General features: G+C 37.5%; 3 protein-coding genes across 5 annotated transcripts; 1 reads left to right on the top strand and 2 right to left on the bottom strand.

The window, feature by feature from the left end:
• Positions 1-1,080: 1,080 nt before the first annotated feature.
• Positions 1,081-4,101, bottom strand: LOC112177621 (F-box/FBD/LRR-repeat protein At1g78750). 3 transcript variants are annotated; one of them, XM_040512208.1, is made up of 5 exons: positions 3,949-4,101; positions 3,312-3,569; positions 2,516-3,198; positions 1,927-2,106; positions 1,081-1,671 (listed from the first exon to the last, which is right to left on the bottom strand). In XM_040512208.1, the coding sequence occupies exons 3-5, from the start codon at positions 3,173-3,175 to the stop codon at positions 1,354-1,356; spliced, it is 1,158 nt and encodes a 385-aa protein (XP_040368142.1). In that variant the 5' UTR covers positions 3,176-3,198; positions 3,312-3,569; positions 3,949-4,101; the 3' UTR covers positions 1,081-1,353. The 3 variants fall into 3 exon arrangements, with proteins under 3 accessions (XP_040368142.1, XP_024173102.1, XP_024173103.1); XM_024317334.2 differs by having other exon boundaries at positions 2,516-3,569; XM_024317335.2 differs by lacking the exon at positions 3,312-3,569 and having other exon boundaries at positions 3,949-4,073.
• Positions 4,102-4,141: 40 nt separating this feature from the next.
• On the top strand, positions 4,142-6,728 carry LOC112179031 (U3 small nucleolar RNA-associated protein 18 homolog). The gene is given in 2 exon segments (XM_024317336.2): positions 4,142-4,267; positions 4,818-6,728. A coding segment is annotated over 1 exon segment (1,683 nt). The 5' UTR covers positions 4,142-4,267; positions 4,818-4,843; the 3' UTR covers positions 6,527-6,728.
• Positions 6,729-8,002: 1,274 nt separating this feature from the next.
• On the bottom strand, positions 8,003-12,348 carry LOC112179801 (calcineurin B-like protein 1). Its single transcript, XM_024318282.2, has 9 exons — positions 12,011-12,348; positions 11,153-11,293; positions 10,544-10,626; positions 10,333-10,392; positions 9,823-9,931; positions 9,664-9,716; positions 8,837-8,917; positions 8,378-8,490; positions 8,003-8,285 (listed from the first exon to the last, which is right to left on the bottom strand). The coding sequence occupies exons 2-9, from the start codon at positions 11,229-11,231 to the stop codon at positions 8,222-8,224; spliced, it is 642 nt and encodes a 213-aa protein (XP_024174050.1). The 5' UTR covers positions 11,232-11,293; positions 12,011-12,348; the 3' UTR covers positions 8,003-8,221.
• Between the last annotated feature and the right edge of the window lie 5,356 nt (positions 12,349-17,704).

Below are 17,704 nucleotides of genomic sequence, written 5' to 3'. Positions count from 1 at the left end.
ACTGCTAACAACCCTAATTGCATTCTACTTCAATGAAATTCAAAATTGATGAAAATAAAAACCTAAAAACCCTTAAAAAAAAAAAAAACTAAAGTAATCGCGTATATTAGAATGTGGGATTACCCAAAATCGATTCATCTCCTCTGATCCAAAGCCCTTGACGATTTCCGTACAACTGCGAAGAGTTTAGGGTTTTTTTCGGCGGGAAAATCAGAAACGAGCTCCTCTCTTCCAAAATTTCCCCCTGCTTTTATATACTAAACCCAAGTTTGGGCCCAAAATACTTCAGGCCATTAGAAAGCCCAGACTTATTAGAATAAACCCCTAAAAGCCCATCCAAGTCTTTTGATAATTTCTTATCATATAAATTAACCATGAATGATTATAGTTGAACATTGTTGGTAAGTTGCTTCAAATAAGAATACTTGAGAATAAACCACTCCACTCCGGGCAGGAACTCAGGGAGAATAAACCACTCCACTCCGGTCCAATTACGTTGTCATTGTTTGTACCAGCTGTCACTTGTGTAAGTACGGAATCATTAACTTCATACCAAAAGCAAATACGTGAACAATGGCTATTATCCAAACTCTCAAGGCATGGCCATATAACTTGAACAATGGCTACAATGAAATGAATTATCCTTTCACTTTTTGCTTTTCATGATCTTGACATGAAAATCAAAGTGATCTATCCTTTATGAATTCATTAATGGTACTAAGGAAATAATTCTTTCCTTACAAAAGATTGTCTTTTTACATTATGGTATTGAAAGGATTGAAGAAACCATAACATAGCACGATAAGAACCTATGAATTTCTTTGGATGGCCTTGTTTGTGTACAGCTCTTGGAATAGGGTTCTGATCATCCTGCACCAAGTAAACAGTAATCTGTCGATTTCTGCTGCACTGATATATCAACTGCAGATTTCATGTAAACGCAGAAGTTTTACTTCATTAGTTTCAATTGAAAATATCCTGAACTATAAGCCTATAATCAGTCACTCAACTTGAACTACGTCAATGAAATTGAAAACTCCATAATTGACATCCATATCCTTGTACTGGGTAAAGGCCAAGTACCGTAAATAACCACTTTCCACAAAATAAAGAAAAAGTTCAAGATGCCGAACACTACTTTTGTTTATAGCAATATTTCACGGCTACATGCCTACAAAGTAACTTAAAACACTGGATACCCTGTATTTTGCATTTGACATATATATACTACTTGATTTAAGCTCAATAAGATTTGAAACATAAAAATACAATTCCACCCCATTGATAATAATACCAAAAACAGAAACACAAGACTAGGTTTCCTCCATGCATTCCCCTAAGAAAAGTACAAGATCAGAACCAGTGCAAGTGAAAGAGCTTCCCATAATAACTTTCACCCATTGCTCCATCGTCATTCACTCCTCTTTTCTTAAAGACAACAGTTGCAGAGGAAATTTTCTTGCTTTTATTTATCCTCTCTATAATATAGAACTGGTGGGGTAAATAACATATGACCATTTTCTTCAATTTCAGAGCATGCTCAAGAATATATGTTGCGAACTCCAAGGCATTAGTAGGATAACCAGTGGAGAGTGCTACTGATACCTCCTCAAGCTGATGAATACAATCCAGATTTTGGGATTTCCAGTATTTCCTCTTAAAACCACAGGCCTGAGAAGGAAAGAAGCAAATGAATTAAATAAAAAACAGATATAAGCTGAAGAACAGAGAGATACCGGTGATGGGTTATGATTGGTCATCTACGGATACAATGCTCCAGATTGATATTTAAGCTCCAAAGTAACATATATTACGGACAATTGCTTTAAATATTTGATTCAATAATGCTTCGTATTCTAGACATGTCATTGGAATATAGTGTGTTGTGTGACAGAGGTAGGCAAGGCAATATTGACGTTCACTTACTTTTGGTTTAACAATGTGCAAGGAAGGGTAAGAATTGATGTACAAAGTCTTCAAATTAGGCATTCCTCTCAGAAGAGATACCATTGCAGGGACTAGGTCATCAGTCAAATTCATAATATGCATACCCAAGTAAATAGTACCATCCAATGGGGCATGCATGGAACCTTCCCTGAGCAAAACCTGCAATATCACAAAGATTAAGGCAAACTCTGAAATAGACAAACTTTGAGCAGCCAAACCTGTTAAGAAAAACTGGTGAAAACAATTCAGCTCAATGCGACATATTTTCAGTAACCATATAAGCAATCGACCTATAATTAAGAAAAAACTAAACCCATGTCATGTGTTTTTTTGTTTTTTTTTTTTTCATTTACATAATTCATTTACCAAATCAAGTGTTTCTGGTTTTTTGTATTATCTAATCAGAAGGGATGTGGGGGATACCAGCACTGCCACAATACTAATTAATAACAGAATCCCATAGCTTCATAGTCAAAATCAACACAAGTTAATGAGTTTATTATTGCACATCTCTCGTTTCTACAAAAAGAAAGCTGTCTCTGAACTCTGAAGGGTGATGTATCTTTACCTTAATGGTCTCCTCGCTCAGAACAAGTGATTTAACCCTGTAGAAACTGCAAAGAACCTCAAATGCATTGTCAAAGTCATAGTCATCTCCCTGACGCTTGAGAAAGATATGAGCCTTCTCTAAACACATAAATTTCCCCAAATTTTGGTAATTCAACAAATTTCCAATCCATTTCAAATACTTGAGATTTGGAGCATAAACATTTAATGATCTGATAATACTGCTGCTAGCTTTACTATTTTCCCACTTTATATTTATCTCAGCAAGTTTCTCACCTGAGATGCTAAAATGACAGGGGTCACTATTATGGCAATACAACAACGTAAATGATTCCAAAGACGAGCTTTCAATGGTGAAACTTCCCACATGGACATTGTCTAACAGTAGTTCCTTAATGCATTTGCATGAGCCCGAGATCCATTTGCCAAAGCCATCATCCATTCTAACACTTGTCAACTTCAAGTATTGGAGATTACTGGAACAAGCAAAGGAGGGTGCTTTAAGAATTGTCTCTGTGTTGATCAACATTGACCTCAAAGATTCACAGCAATAGATGCAAGGTGGCAATTCAGGTGTTGCCCCATCTTTTGTATTCAACCTCAACTCAAGATCAAGCACTTCAACATTGCACCTCACTGCAATAAGGATCCAAGTCATCATTCGGAAACTCTCTTCTGAAATTCCTGCAGAGAAACGCCAATGAATACGAAAGTTCTTTATTTTATCATCCCTGCGACGAATCATATACCTATCTATACAATTCAACAAGTTCAATTGCTGCTGCCTGTTTCCATACAAGGAAGAAAAATTCAATGATGGAGTTGATAGATGAAACTCTCTGCATCTTTTGGACACGCTTCCCACACAAGTGAGATCTTTAAAACTGACCAATGAAAGAATATGGTGAGCAACTTCACATGGAACACTACTCAATCTGTCTACCATGGGGTCAGCAGAAGCTCCTTGAGCTTGAGAAGTTGCAGTTGCCAATGACTTATTCTTATGCTCCATAATACTCTCGGTTTCGCTTTGTTTTTGTAAGAGCAAATTACACCTACAAGTATTGATGAGGTGCAAACAAAACTAATGTAAACACTAAATACATCATATATCTACCATTAAGCCAACCGCCTACGACCATTTAATCTCCACATGCTTCTAGTTTGTATACATTTCAGATTTTATAAGTCCATGTTTGAGAACAAAAATTGCAATAAACAGAAACTATCAGTCTAGCTAGTAGTTGAACCAAAATCCAATATCAGAGAGCAAGAAACAAAATAATTTATCAATATAAAAGGGGACTACTTGCAACATGCAAACAACCCTAATTTGCTTTCTCCTTCAATGAAATTCAAAATTCATGAAAATAAAAAACCTAAAAACAAAAAAAACAAACTACAGTAATCGTATATATTAGTATGTGGGATTACCCAAAATCGATTCATCTGATCTGATCCAAAGCCTTGGCGCACTCAACAAGCCCTTGAGGATATCCGAACAACTGCCAAGAGCTTAGGGTTTTCTTCCGGCGGGAAAATCAGAAACGAGCTCTATCTTCCAAAATTTCCCCCTATTTTATATTCTAGGAGTCTAGGATTAATACCCAGAAAGCTAGTTTGGGCCCAAAAGACATCAGCCCATTACAAAGGCCCAACCCATCATTAAACCCCTAAAACCCTTCCTCAACCTCCCTTTGCTTACTCTGAAACCCTTCTTCTTCGTCTTCTTCGGCGGATTTGCTCCCCAGAGGTATTTCTTCTTCGGCGGTTTGTGAATTGAGTTTCATTCTGTTGAGTTTCGAATTAAGCTTGGTGCTTGGGCAAATAGCTTGCTGTTGCTATTTTCTCTTTCAATTTCGACTGTAAATGATGTGACTAAGCCACTCATAATCCAGTTTATAGCCTCAGAGATAAAGAATGACATTTCAGGATCAGAAATTCTGATCTTTGAGAAAAAATGGTTGTTTAGATGGTGCTATTGATACCCCTCTCTACCTCTCTTCACCCACCTAATTTTCCTGCACTCCTTTAATTTTTTACTGAAAGAAGAATTACTCAGCCGTTGTATCTATATATACTGTGTATAAGTGTTTTATTTTGTTGTGTGTGCTTAGAACTTGAGGAATTGGTTGTTAAAGTCGATAACTGAATGTAGTGTGAGATTTGTACTTGTCCGTTATAAGAGTTTTCAAAGTGATGCAAGCAAACTTAACTGGATGTATGCTTTAGTTTCTACATACTTTTGAAAGCCATTTTGTGTTATTGCATGTCACCTCAGTTTACTAATTTTGATTTTGCAGAAGCAAAGGCATTGTTCTTATGAAAGATGAGTTTAATATCACAAAACATTCCCGGCCACAAGACTAAGAGGATGGATGCTGATGAACCTTCATTTCTGCAAGGGAATGAAGACAATGGTGATGGAAAAGAATCTAATTTAGAGATCATGAGGATGACAAAGAGAAAGAAAGCACGCGACGGAGAGGATGAGAAGGTGGCAGTTGATCAAGAAAAGGAAACGAAGAAGCTGGAAAACTTTTTGTTTGGATGAATCTATTCCCCAGTTGAGTTTGGGAAGGAGGATGAGGAAGAAGCTGTAGACCAGGTCGATAAAGGCTCTGCTTTATTCTTTGTTGACCGTTCTGCAAGTATTGTGCACCCTGGTAATGATGATGATGCAAAATTCTCAGAAGAGGATACTAAGCAAAGGAAACCTGTGTGGATGGATGAGGAAGAGGAAAAGGCCAACATTAATATCGCTAGGGTTAATAGATTGAGGAAGCTGAGGAAGGAAGAGGATGAGAATTTTATTTCTGGTTCTGAGTATGTTTTACAATTAAGGGCTCAGCATGCTAAGCTGAATCCAGGTACAGAATGGTCTCAATTTGATTCACAGTCGAGGTACAATAGATACTCTGATGATGAATCCTCCGATGAAGAAAATAGCTTAGTAGTGCCCCGTGGCTACAAGGAGGTTGGAGCTGTTGATGATCTCCTTCGTACAAATGTGGACCTTGTTGTGAAGAGTGGTGGAAAGTTGCTGCCTGGACTTCTTGAATATTCAACACTTGTGGATGCAAATGCAGAGGAACCATGTAATGGTCCAATTAATTCGGTGCAATTTCATAGAAATGCTCAGTTGCTTCTTGCTGCTGGATTGGATCGAACGCTTAGATTTTTTCAGATTGATGGCAAACGGAATACTAAAATTGAAAGCATTTTCATTGATGATATTCCCATACGGAAGGCAGCTTTCTTGCCTGATGGTTCTCAGGTTATTATAGCTGGAAGGAGGAAATTCTTCTATAGTTTTGATTTAGTAAAGGCGAAAGTTGATAAAATAGGTCCCCTGGTTGGTAGAGAAGAGAAAAGCTTGGAAGTTTTTGAGGTTTCCCCTGATTCAAGTACGATCGCGTTCGTGGGAAATGAAGGTTATATCTTATTGGTTTCCACTAAAACAAAGGAATTGATTGGGACACTCAAGATGAATGGAACAGTTCGCTCTTTAGCTTTTTCCAATGATGGGAAGCAACTATTGAGCTCTGGTGGAGATGGACAGGTTTACCAGTGGGATCTGAGAACAGGGGCCTGCTTCCATAAAATGGTTGATGAAGGTTGTATCAATGGTACAGCCCTTTGTACATCTCCAAATGGATCCTTGTTTGCTGCTGGTTCAGACAGTGGGATTGTTAATATTTATAATAGAGATGAGGTTTTAGGAGGCAAAAGAAAACCAATCAAGACTATCGAGAATCTTACAACCAAAGTAGATTTTATGAAGTTCAATAATGATGCTCAAATTTTAGCTATTTGTTCGAGCATGAAGAAGGACAGCTTAAAGTTGGTACATGTTCCATCATACACTGTATTTTCCAACTGGCCTCCTCAAAGGCAGGGCCTGCATTATCCTCGCTGTTTGGATTTTAGTCCCGGTGGAGGTTTCATGGCTGTGGGCAATGCTGCTGGAAAAGTGTTGTTGTACAAGTTGCATCATTACCATCATGCATAGAACGAAGGTTATGAAACCTCAAGAAACAAGATGCTGTTGTATTATTCCTTGTAGTTTTGACGTTTCGGTTGCTAGGTTTCATGACAATTCCATTGTAAGGTGGGTCTAGAAAGACAGTTCAGTTTGTGATTCATTTCGATAGTTGCCAGTACTGTGATGGCTTCTTGTAATCTTGTTACATAAAACTGCTGAAGTTTTGACCTCCAATCTTTTTTCCTTTGTGTTCTATTAAATTTTACATTAATAAATTTTTTGGCAGATGACAAGGTTTACACATTCCATGTAATTCGCTTTTTTTTTTCTTTTTTTAGAATAAATACATAGCAGCTTGGTGCTCGTATCCATAATTCATCCATGGTTCAGGGTTAATGCAGGAGGTCTAACATTGAAAGCTCTATGTTTGAGCAACTTCTCCTTGAGCTTGAGAAGTCTATGTTTGAGCAACTTCTCCTTGAGCTTGAGAAGTTGCAGTTGCCAATGACTTATTCTTATGCTCCATAATACTCTCGGTTTCGCTTTGTTTTTGTAAGAGCAAATTACACCTACAAGTATTGATGAGATTGAAACAAACCTAATGTAAATACTAAATACATCATATATCTACCATTAAGCCTACCGCCTACAACCATTTAATCTCCATATGCTTCTAATCTGTATATACATTTGACATGTTATAAGTCTATGTTTGAGCAACTCTTGACATGTTGTGATTCATTTCGATAGTTGCCAGTACTGTGATGGCTTCTTGTTACAAAAAACTGCTGAAGTTTTGACCTCTAATCTTTTTCCCTTAATGTTGTATGAAATCTTACATAAAAAAAAAAAATTTGGCAGATGACAAGGTTTACACATTCCATGTAATTCCTTTTTTTTTTCATTGAAGACCTGTTGTTTTGGAGATTCTCTCTTAATTATTTTTATGGGGAGCTGGAAATATAATGGAGTTGTTACCCCAATGCCATTTACAGGAGTTGGAAATAGTAGAAAATATTCTGTATTGAAAGTTCATTGCAAAATTCTTAACTCCAAAATTTTCTTTTTTGAGAGAGACAAGGATGCTATGATAGTAGTAACTCGGGTAGAGTTACAACAGAGATGGCTTCATAAGTTCATATTTGCCCGGTGCAAAGGGTTGATGGCGATGGCGCTGTTATCAGAAACAATAGGACACGAACTAATAACGGCAATGGCATTTCTTCACGGCAGTGACGCATCTCCCCTAACATGTTAAGCACGAGGGCTGCAATTTGTGTGGTTGCTGGCCTCTTTTGAAAGTTTGGCACAAGATGGGCACAATAAGAAGTAATATCATCATTTCCTACTCATTTTTTCATCCACCACTGAATAAGAATGCCAACAGGACATACGAAAAGGTTTGTGTTTGCACCCCAGTTATGGTGGTGGATGCCCCGGAACATTTTCCACAATGACCGTTTAGCAAAGAAAATCATATATGCACAATAAGAATGAAAGAAGTTTTTCTCAGAAAAACAGGATAGAAATTTTCCATTATCTGCAAGGTGCTCTACAATCGACCAAAGATAGCTACTACAACTTCAGCAACTTTATAAAGATTTCCTGATGCACCAACATTTAATACCCAAAACTTCTTTTCTTTCCTTTTTTTTTCTGTGCTTTAGAAAAATTACAAGCAACTGACAATGGAACTCTAACTGCAATCTAAGCTATTGTCTCTCACGTAGCAATCTCATCAACCTCTGAATTAAATACAAAACTTGGAAATGTGGTGGTAATATCCCTGCAATTCAATTCAGATAGATGGTAAATGAGAATTTCAGAAACTCTGGAAAATTTATATTTGTGAATAGATGGCAAAAATAAGCCTCATACCTAAGGTAGGGGAGGGTCATGATCTTTAACAATGATGGATTCTTTGAAACAAAATTTTTCCACTCAGAAAAGTCTATTTTCCCATCTTGGTTCACATCAGCTTCCATGAAAGTCTGTCCACAAACATAAGAATTAAATCTCTTATTAGTATGTGTTGTTAAAAGTAAGTAGATAAACAGATGAAAAGATGATGAAACATTCAACTTGTACATCACCCCTAATTTGTCCAAGTCAAATTCACTTCCAAATCGGTAGACCAAAATGCAGCTAAACAGCTAAATAGTGTATCTTTTTTGTTAATCCCAATGAGGTTAGAACTTATAAACTCACATAATAGCAGGTATCCACATTTCGAATTTGATTTGAAAAATTTCAGTGCAGCACTTCAATGAGTTTCACAAGACAAATGTGCACATGTTTATCCCTCATATGCTGAGCACAATAATAATGACAACTCACCTTATCAAGAATTAACTCGATGGTGTCATCTGCCAGTTTCATTTCAGATTCACAAAGAAGTGCAATTAACATTTGCTTGACCTGCCAAAAACAAACGAAAAAAGGGTTAATGCAAGGAGGCCTAACATTTCCAATATGTGAAGCTTCATTAGAATGCAAATAGGTGCCACCCTAGTAGAGAGGTAGTATATGAAACAAAAACACCTACTGAGAATTATACAGACTACCTTCTAACTTCTATATATCCAAAAGGTCTATACAGAACGAAATATTGAAGACCATATCTTTGCTTAAGGAGTCTAAAATACACCGGAAAAGAGGGAAATTTGATCAAATGGGCTGCAACTTTCTTTTGCTCTCAACTTCCAATGGTATTGTCTTTTGGCCTGAGAGATTTATGCTGGTAATCTCGAAGAGTACAAACTACATAATATAAGATTGCTAGACTTTAACATCCAATCTCTTTTTCTTGAGAATTCAAACCAATTATATTTCCATTTTGTCATTCACCTGAAGAAAGCTATGCAGAGGGTTAAGGATAGAATTTCATGGTATCAGAACATAATAGCATAATCGTTTGATCACTTTTTAAATGTTTTATACGGTTTACTACTTAAAACTAAATTTTCTGTGCAGCACATGCTACTTATGCCAAGTTCATCAAAGAAACAGTTACAGTTACAGTCACACTCCACAAGAGAACATAATAGTTGACCACCCCCAAAAGTTCTAAATGGCTTTACATATGCTTAAACATCTGGCCATAACCCAATAAATAGACAGAGGGAAAAACAAAAAACAAAAAAAAGGAGATGAACACGAAATACCTCTTGGCGCTCAATAAAGCCCGTGTTATCCAAGTCATAGAGCTTAAATGAAACTGCAGAGTGATAGAAACCGTTAGGCAAATATTTCAATATAATAATGGGGGGACACTAAAAACTACCCTGCTCTGTGAATATGTCTCATGTATCCTATAAACTTACAATCGATCTTGTCTTCTTGTGGGGCATTGGGATGGAAGACAGTCAGTGATCTAACAAAGTCATTGAAATCAATGACACCCTTCCTCTTCACATCAAATAGATCAAATATCTGCATGTCAAGTCAATTCAAAAACAAAAGTCAAAACTTAGGAAAAATAAGATAATAAAATACCCTCAATTGTACAAAATCAAATCCAGTTATTACTTTTCGTAAATCAACTCACCCAAAAAGGAGCTGCATATTTTCACATTATAATTCAGTTGGATATCGAATACTTCAGGATGATGTATGTAGTCAATCGAATCAGTCATTTAGCATAAGAGTTTTCTTAAGAAAATAACCAATTTTTTTTTTTTAGACAATAAGAAAATAACCCCAAGTTGCAAGAAATTCAATCTGAACATGTTATGGGTAAATTTTTATTTTTTAACAGCATTACTATATTTCTAGATGCCAACATAATCTACACCCTATAAATACAGTATGATATAACAAGATAAATTACATACCCGATTTGCAAACAAATTTTCTTTCTTTCTATTCTTGAAAATGGCTAACTGGAACTCTTCCTGCATATTCAACAAGACCACTCAATTACATATTCTCGAATAGATGTACCTAACATTTAAATGTACAAATGTAAATATAGCAATATCCACACATAAATATATGTAAATTTGAAACAGAATTTAAAGATTTGTAAGAAAGTACCAAGCATACCTTGTTTATCAATCCATCATCAATCACAGAACTGCTGATACTCTTATATAGCTCAAAGAGTGCTTCAACTTCACTAACAGTAACTGGTGACAATTGTTAAAAACAGTATGAGGTTGCGTGCAAGATAGTTGAAACAAGCAGTTCACATCTAAAATTTACAGTAAGGAAGATAAATATATAAATGAGAAGGAAAGCTAATTAGTTATTGTTGATTGCCCCAACCGAGAGTTTAACCTGCCAGACGGGCATAAAAATGTATTTCAATTCACAAACCGTATTCAAATGCCTTCATTATGCCCTGACGCCACAGTTGAGTCTATCACCCATCAAAGCCAAGTACAATTGAAAGATTGGAAACTAAAAGCTTCATGATAAGAGACTTTATACTGTTCTCCAATCTTTAGAGTTCTAATAGGAACAAATTCCAACAGAGGGCTTCCATAGTTAACCAAGAAATTTTAATCAATGCTGATTGGATGGGACATATACCATTACCAGACACTAAGGATGTCAATACATCTAATTATCATGCATCAAAACAAAAATGTATAGAGCTTGATAACCATATCGCAAAACCAAGAATGAAATAGTGAACAGTAAACAACTTACATGCTGTTTGTGAAGCGAGGGAGACAGGATCCTCGTATCCTGGAAACTGCCGTTTCCCTTTAGAAGTAAAGCACCCCATTTAGAACATTTACTCAAAACCCAAGGCTAGCTTAGCCCTCCCCTCCCCAGGCCTTACGCTTCCTTTTGTACCCAAAACAAAAAAAAACATCCAATTTAGTGAAGAAGACACCAGCAAATCCGAACTAAAGCTTAGCAGTCACTACAAATCAAAACCATTTCAAACTCGCATCCAGATATCCAAATTCAAACAGCACCATCCATAAACAATTAGTAGATAAGCCAATCACATAGACACTTAATTCGTAGCTCTGAAAAAATTAACAAATCAAATTACCTGATCAAGGAATAAAAAGAAACGGTCTAATCAAGAAGAACTCAATCAAAATGGCAATCCAGTATCTTAAAAACCAAAACAGCAAATACCAATTTCTTAAAATTTGTCAAAACAGAAGGGAGAATAAAATAAAGTTGGAATCTTTTTTAACTTTCACATACAAAGGATCCAAATTGCCAAGCTCCCCATTTTCTTTGAAATAAATGATCAAAGAAACAAATTCAGGAGCTCAAATAAAATCAAACCAACAATCAAACAGAGCCCATCTCATTTTCTTCTCTATTCTTTTGTCTTCAATCTCCCAACAACCAAGGATCACCAGAAGAGCATCAAAAACCCAATAACAACCAAATTGAACCAAAACCCAGATCACATAAACCCCAGGAAAAATCACCAAAACCAACACCTTCTTCAAGAACAAACCTTAAACGACCAGAACTAGCACATCCACCGAACAACAACAACCGTACGGTCGGAAACAATGTAAGGAAAGGTTAACTTACCCGACCAAGAATTTGGCCGGAAAATCTCAGCGTGCGGCCAACTGAGGTCGGACGAAAATGCAACAGAAACAGAGACGAGGAGAGGAAAGCAGAGGTAGAACAAACTCCTAAAGCTGCGAGATTCGGTTTGGTTTAATGGGTTTGTTTGTGGGAGAAGCAGAAGAATAGGTTGCGGGGAGGTGATCGGACGGCTGGGGTTGAGTTTGTTTCTAGAGAATTTCACGGTGATTTGTCTAAAACTGCGACTTGTGAAGTTGGAAACAGAGACTATCGATGGAACAAATAGCTGTGGGGAGGAGGAAGAAAGTCCGGTGCACGTGAGTTGGACCACGTGGTGGAGACGTGGAATTTTGGGGGCTTTTATGGGGTAAGGAATCCGAATATTCCAGAGATCAAATCACGTAACTAAAAAACTGTGGGCTTAAATGCTTGCCCTAACCCTGTATTTGTTTCCCTCTGCGGCATAGCTCACCTTATTTTTTGATCGAAAGGAAAGCTTTACCTTGGTGGTATGATGTTTCCTTTTCTTTTTCTTCACATATAAGGCTTTACATTTAAGGGGATCGAACACCAGACCTAGTTTACCTTATTGTGCGCAACACTGTTAGTTTGGCGATCGAGTTTCAAGTTTGGTATATCACAGTTAAACTTATTTTGCATTGGGTTTCACCTTGTTTAAAAAAAAAACATGAATATAACCACCTGATATGGTAATGTGACAAAGGTCAATCGGAGCTGCTTAACATGGAATCTCCATGTCTAGCGTTCGAGCTAAACTTCCTCTAATTTGTGGCTAGCAAGTTTAAGAGGTCTTCGGATTTGTGCAAATGTGGCTATGGATTAGTTTGATTTTGTTTGGGTACTCTCGTGGACCTCGGTCTAAATAGTGACTAGGTAGGTGTGTTACTAACTCACTAATGTAAATGTGGTGGTTTGCTACCTCATTTCCGATAAAAAAAGAAAAATATATGAATATATATATATATATATATATATATATATATGTTGGTTTATTACATTATAATATTCGTAGTGATTAGTTTAAGAATTCCTGTTAGTAGCTTAAAAATGATGACATATATTAGGCATTGGATTGCTTTTGTTCCTGATTATGATTTTTCATTATTGCAATTTGGTCGGGGATACAATATGATATGAAATTAGTTGACCACTTCCATAGAGGAAAAGATAATTAAGTTGACATTTCCCAATAGAGTAAGGATAGCATGAATTTGATAGTGTTGTTCTCTTCAAAGTATGGGTTTGCAGAATAATGTTTGACAATAAAATTATTTTTATAAGTCAAATTTCTCCTACCAATTGCACGTACTTTTCCCCCATTTATGTCAATGGTTGGAGCAGAATACCTTATCCTATGAAAAATTTTTAAGTGGCAAATAATGAATCTCAAAGATAGACAATGCATCAACTTGGTGAGGTGTCTGATTGGTTTTATTTTGTTTGATGTTATGATTGGTTTGCTGCGACTTTATTCAATTATGGTTGGTTCCCTTCCCACTATTAATGATTATCTTCTTCAAATCTTCAATTGACATTATCGATTATCGATATTGTTCATGCATATAATCGATTTACTCGGCATGACGTTATTTAGTTTTATAATTTGAGAATAGAATTATGAATGTAGATAACACGACTATATATTGTTCATGAAAGAAGTATTTAGAATGAGTGATAATAGTACGTAGTAGTGGACAGGTATTACGGAGAAAAGAGTTGAAAAGAGAAGGAGAGAAAAGCACTAATTTTTTATTTATATAAAAGCTTTAATACGAGTTTAAACATCAACTTGAGAGTTGTAATCTATTCGGTAAAAAATTTCAATATCTGTAATGTGGAGAAGGGATCGAAAGAGCCTTGAAGTAACTAAATATTGCTCTCTGGAGTTGTTCCTCACCATGTAAACCGCTAGCTAGTGCTCCAATTATGACGGATTGTGGGACATGTTGGCTAAGGTAGTTAAAGCTACTTGTACAGAGTCTGAACCGATGAAAAACTATCTCGATGATATAAGTTTGACTGATTTGACCGTAGCGAACGATCCAGACAAGTGGTTTGAGAGATAATGAATAAGTTCACAAATGTCAACTTACACCTTGTTACGAGATCCACCATTATAAGTCATTGGATGAGTCGACTCCGAATGCTCAAAATTCTTTAATAGTACAACACAATATCATAAATGACAAGAATGGACACATGGTTGTTGATGAGCAGCTTAGCAAAATTCTTTATAATTCTAAATTTTGATCTAAATTACATTTTTTTTAGTGAAAATGTTGATAATTACAATCGAAGATATATAACAACTAATTTGTAAATTGAACTCATGATCTTCTATTCACAGATTAAGAAGTCAAATGTCAGAGTCATAAAACCAGGAATTAGCTAGTCTCTCATGTTAGTTTCATCCCCAAGTTAAATTACTCTTCCTTGTTATCAAGAAATACTTTTTCAAAAAAAATATCTACATGTACACACTCTGAACCTATGAAAAACTATCTCAATGATATATATAAGTTCGACTGATTTGACCTTCGCTAACTATTCAGGAGAGTAGTTTGAGAGATAATGAATAAGTTCGGAAATGTCAAATTACACATTGTTATGAGATCCACCACCATAGGTTATTGGTTGTGGACGTGGTTTGGCTGGAGGAGAAAACCTCAGGTTTAGATTGCTTCGGATTGGTTCTAGGGCGGCTTTTAGGGTCGACGAGGAGGAGGCAGTGACAGGCTTTCGGGGTCTAGCGGAGGAGCGCTGTCGGAGACGTCCTTCAGGCGAAGAGGAGCCATCCACTAAGTCTTTGGTTCGTGCTTTGCAGGCTAGATAAGTTGCAGAGGGCAGATTTGGTAGGTGGTGCGATGGGTGCTATGGCCCCTTGCCTGGGGAGGCCACCGGATTGACGAGCAGGTGGCGGACGGCTTCTTGGAGGTTCCAGATCCAGTCGGCGGTTTGGGAGCGTAGGGTTTGGGCAGTGGGTCTTGGGCCTCTGCCTTTGAATTGGGCCTAATAGTTCAATTCCCCTATGTTCTCACTCTCAGTCGGGTTTGGGCTTCTTGGAGGTGGTCTGTCTTTCTCTTTTGTCCTGCATCTGTCCCTAGCATGTTGCCGTGGGTGTGTTGAATGTTGCGACGTACACCAAAAGGGGTCTTAGGTGTCAAGATGTTCAGGACATTGGTTCCATTTTAGGGCAGTGTGGGATTAGGAAGTTTTTAAATTCTGCATTTTTTTCAGCAGTTCCTTTAGGATTTTAGTCTTTTGGACGTTAGTTTTTTTAGATTTCTTTTGGATTTAGTACTCTTCATGAGCTTGCGTTGTAATATAAGGGGTGTTCTGTACCCTCCATGCTTGACCGAATGAGGTCGTATGATTTACCATCAATGGATTAGTCTTCCGTTGCCCTTAAAAAAAAAAAAAACTTTTTCAAAAAAAAAAAAATTCTACTTGTACACTCTCTGAACCCATTAAAAACTTTCCCAATGATATAAGCTCAACTGATTTGACTTTAGCCAACACCAGGAGAGTAGTTTGAGAGATAATGAATAAGTTCGGAAATGTCAACTTACACCTTGTTACGAGATCCACCACCGTAAGTCATTGGATGAGTCGACCCCGAATGCTCAAAATCTAATTTGTAAATTGAACTCTTGATTTTCTACTCACAAATTAAGAAGTCAAATGTTGAAGTCATACGTCCACTTGGGTTATAAAATAGGGAATTAACTAATCTCTCATGTTAGTTTCATCCCCAAGTAAATTACTCTTCCTTGTTATCAAGAAATACTTTTCAATTATTCAAAAAAAAAAAATACTTTTCAAAAAAAAAAATTCAAAAGAATTATTGGCTAAGCACTTTGCGTGGGATCAAACCAACCAGCGCCATAGGCTCAGAAGAACAGTCGGAGAGGGCGACACCCGGACCGACCAAAGACAAACTCCATGTGAAAACTGTTTGTAAATTTTTTTTTTTTTTTTTTTTGATTAGAAAAAATGGTGGTCGGGTGGGACTATCACTCCGGGGCCTCAGAGCAACATGGGTTGGACCCCTCCCCAAGGAGAATTTTTCACAAGCGGATGATCGAACCAGTGACCTCCTATTACCAGGAGTAACACTGTAACATTCGCCCAACTTGCAGGCCTAGCATGCTTCCACTAGACCAACCCCATTGGGTAACTGTTTGTAAATTCATGATGTTAAGTATTCAAGTTTTGAACTTTAGCTTTGAATATCATGCCTATGCCTTTCTTTGATTCTCATCGATCGAAACTTTGTCCTCCTTTACATTTTTATATTTGTTACTACGGAGCTTAATTTTCGTTGTTACTATACTTGTTCCACATCGGAATATTCTGCTGGTATCGCAGGACGCAGGTAGTGCTTCTTTGTCGGCCGGGAGATCCATTGGCTTCTGAAATAGAAAAGGCATTTTGCTTGTCCAATGTGAGTGTCACAAGTGTCTCCCTAGGGGAGTAGGGGGGGCATTGCTTAGACCAGAAAAAAGTAGAATAGTCTAAGGGGTTCTAGCATCTGTTTTAACAAAGTTGCGGTAAAATGTCTCCCAACTATGATGGATTACATTGAATCTAACTAAATGCTCTGAATGAAACCTTTTGACATCTGAATTCACGATTTTAGGGTTTGCACCGCTGTAGCGAATCTCCTAATAGTCGATAGGTTTTTCTTTTTGTGGATAACAGTTGAACTGTAATTTTTACATAGATTCACTTTTCAATAGTAAATTTTAATAAACAGAGAGCTCTCAAAAACTTAGAGCTCCGCATACTGAAACCTAGAGTTTTGTGCAGTGGCGCGGTGGCGTCAGTTTTGATCCTTGCCTGCTAGAGGACGTCTTCTGTCGTCGATCTCGTCTGGTGCGGGTCGGGCTTGTGCAACAGCGGGAAGTCGGGCTTCAAGGCAAGGTGACATTAGGTCTGGATCTACGGTGCTAGTTGTAGTGATCTGGGCTTCGAGTTGTAGGGCGGCGGTCTCCGGATCTCTGTTTGTTGCGTGGTGAGAATCGTCGCTGATTGACTGGATAGCTGAAGGAGGTGCTTGGATCGTGATTGGATCAGGCGGCTGCATCGTCGGCAGGAATAAGCTTTTGGTGAACGGGATGGCTGTCATGGGTTCGCGTCTGGGTAGGCCGCCAAACTGAGGTGGGTGCGGCAACAGACTTGGCAGTCTTGCTAGGGTTTCGGCAAGAACTGGTCTAGGTTTAGGGATGAGGGTAGTGGGAGTGGTTTAGGCATGTTGGGTCAAGGCCACTTTCCCTCCTCTCTCTTACTTGGGCTTGTATCATTGTTGGGCCCTTTGACGAGCCACTCAATCCTATTTTGAAGCTATTCACTGTCGGATTTGGTGGAAGGGTACACCAAGAGGTCCTAGGCCCCAAGCCAGTCTGGGCAGATGCATAGAACTAGGGTTGTATAGGAATAAATTTAGTTGTTAGTTGTTTTTCTTTGCATTTTCATTTTGGATTAGTGTTTTGCATCTTCCTCTTTGGATTTTAGTGTTTTGCATCTTCCTTTTTGGATTTTAGTTTTGCATTTTCCTTTTGAAAGTTTGCCTGACTAAGTTCAATGAAGCAATTAATGTAATGAGTGATCTTCAGATCCCTTAGATTGACCTTGCAATGTCATTATGATCTTTGATCACAAGAATATATTTTC

The sequence above is a fragment of the Rosa chinensis genome, chromosome 7, assembly GCF_002994745.2.
Source record: "Rosa chinensis cultivar Old Blush chromosome 7, RchiOBHm-V2, whole genome shotgun sequence".
NCBI lineage: Eukaryota > Viridiplantae > Streptophyta > Magnoliopsida > Rosales > Rosaceae > Rosa > Rosa chinensis.
Note: the sequence above shows the minus strand (reverse complement) of the source record. Positions and strands in the feature narration are given on the sequence as shown.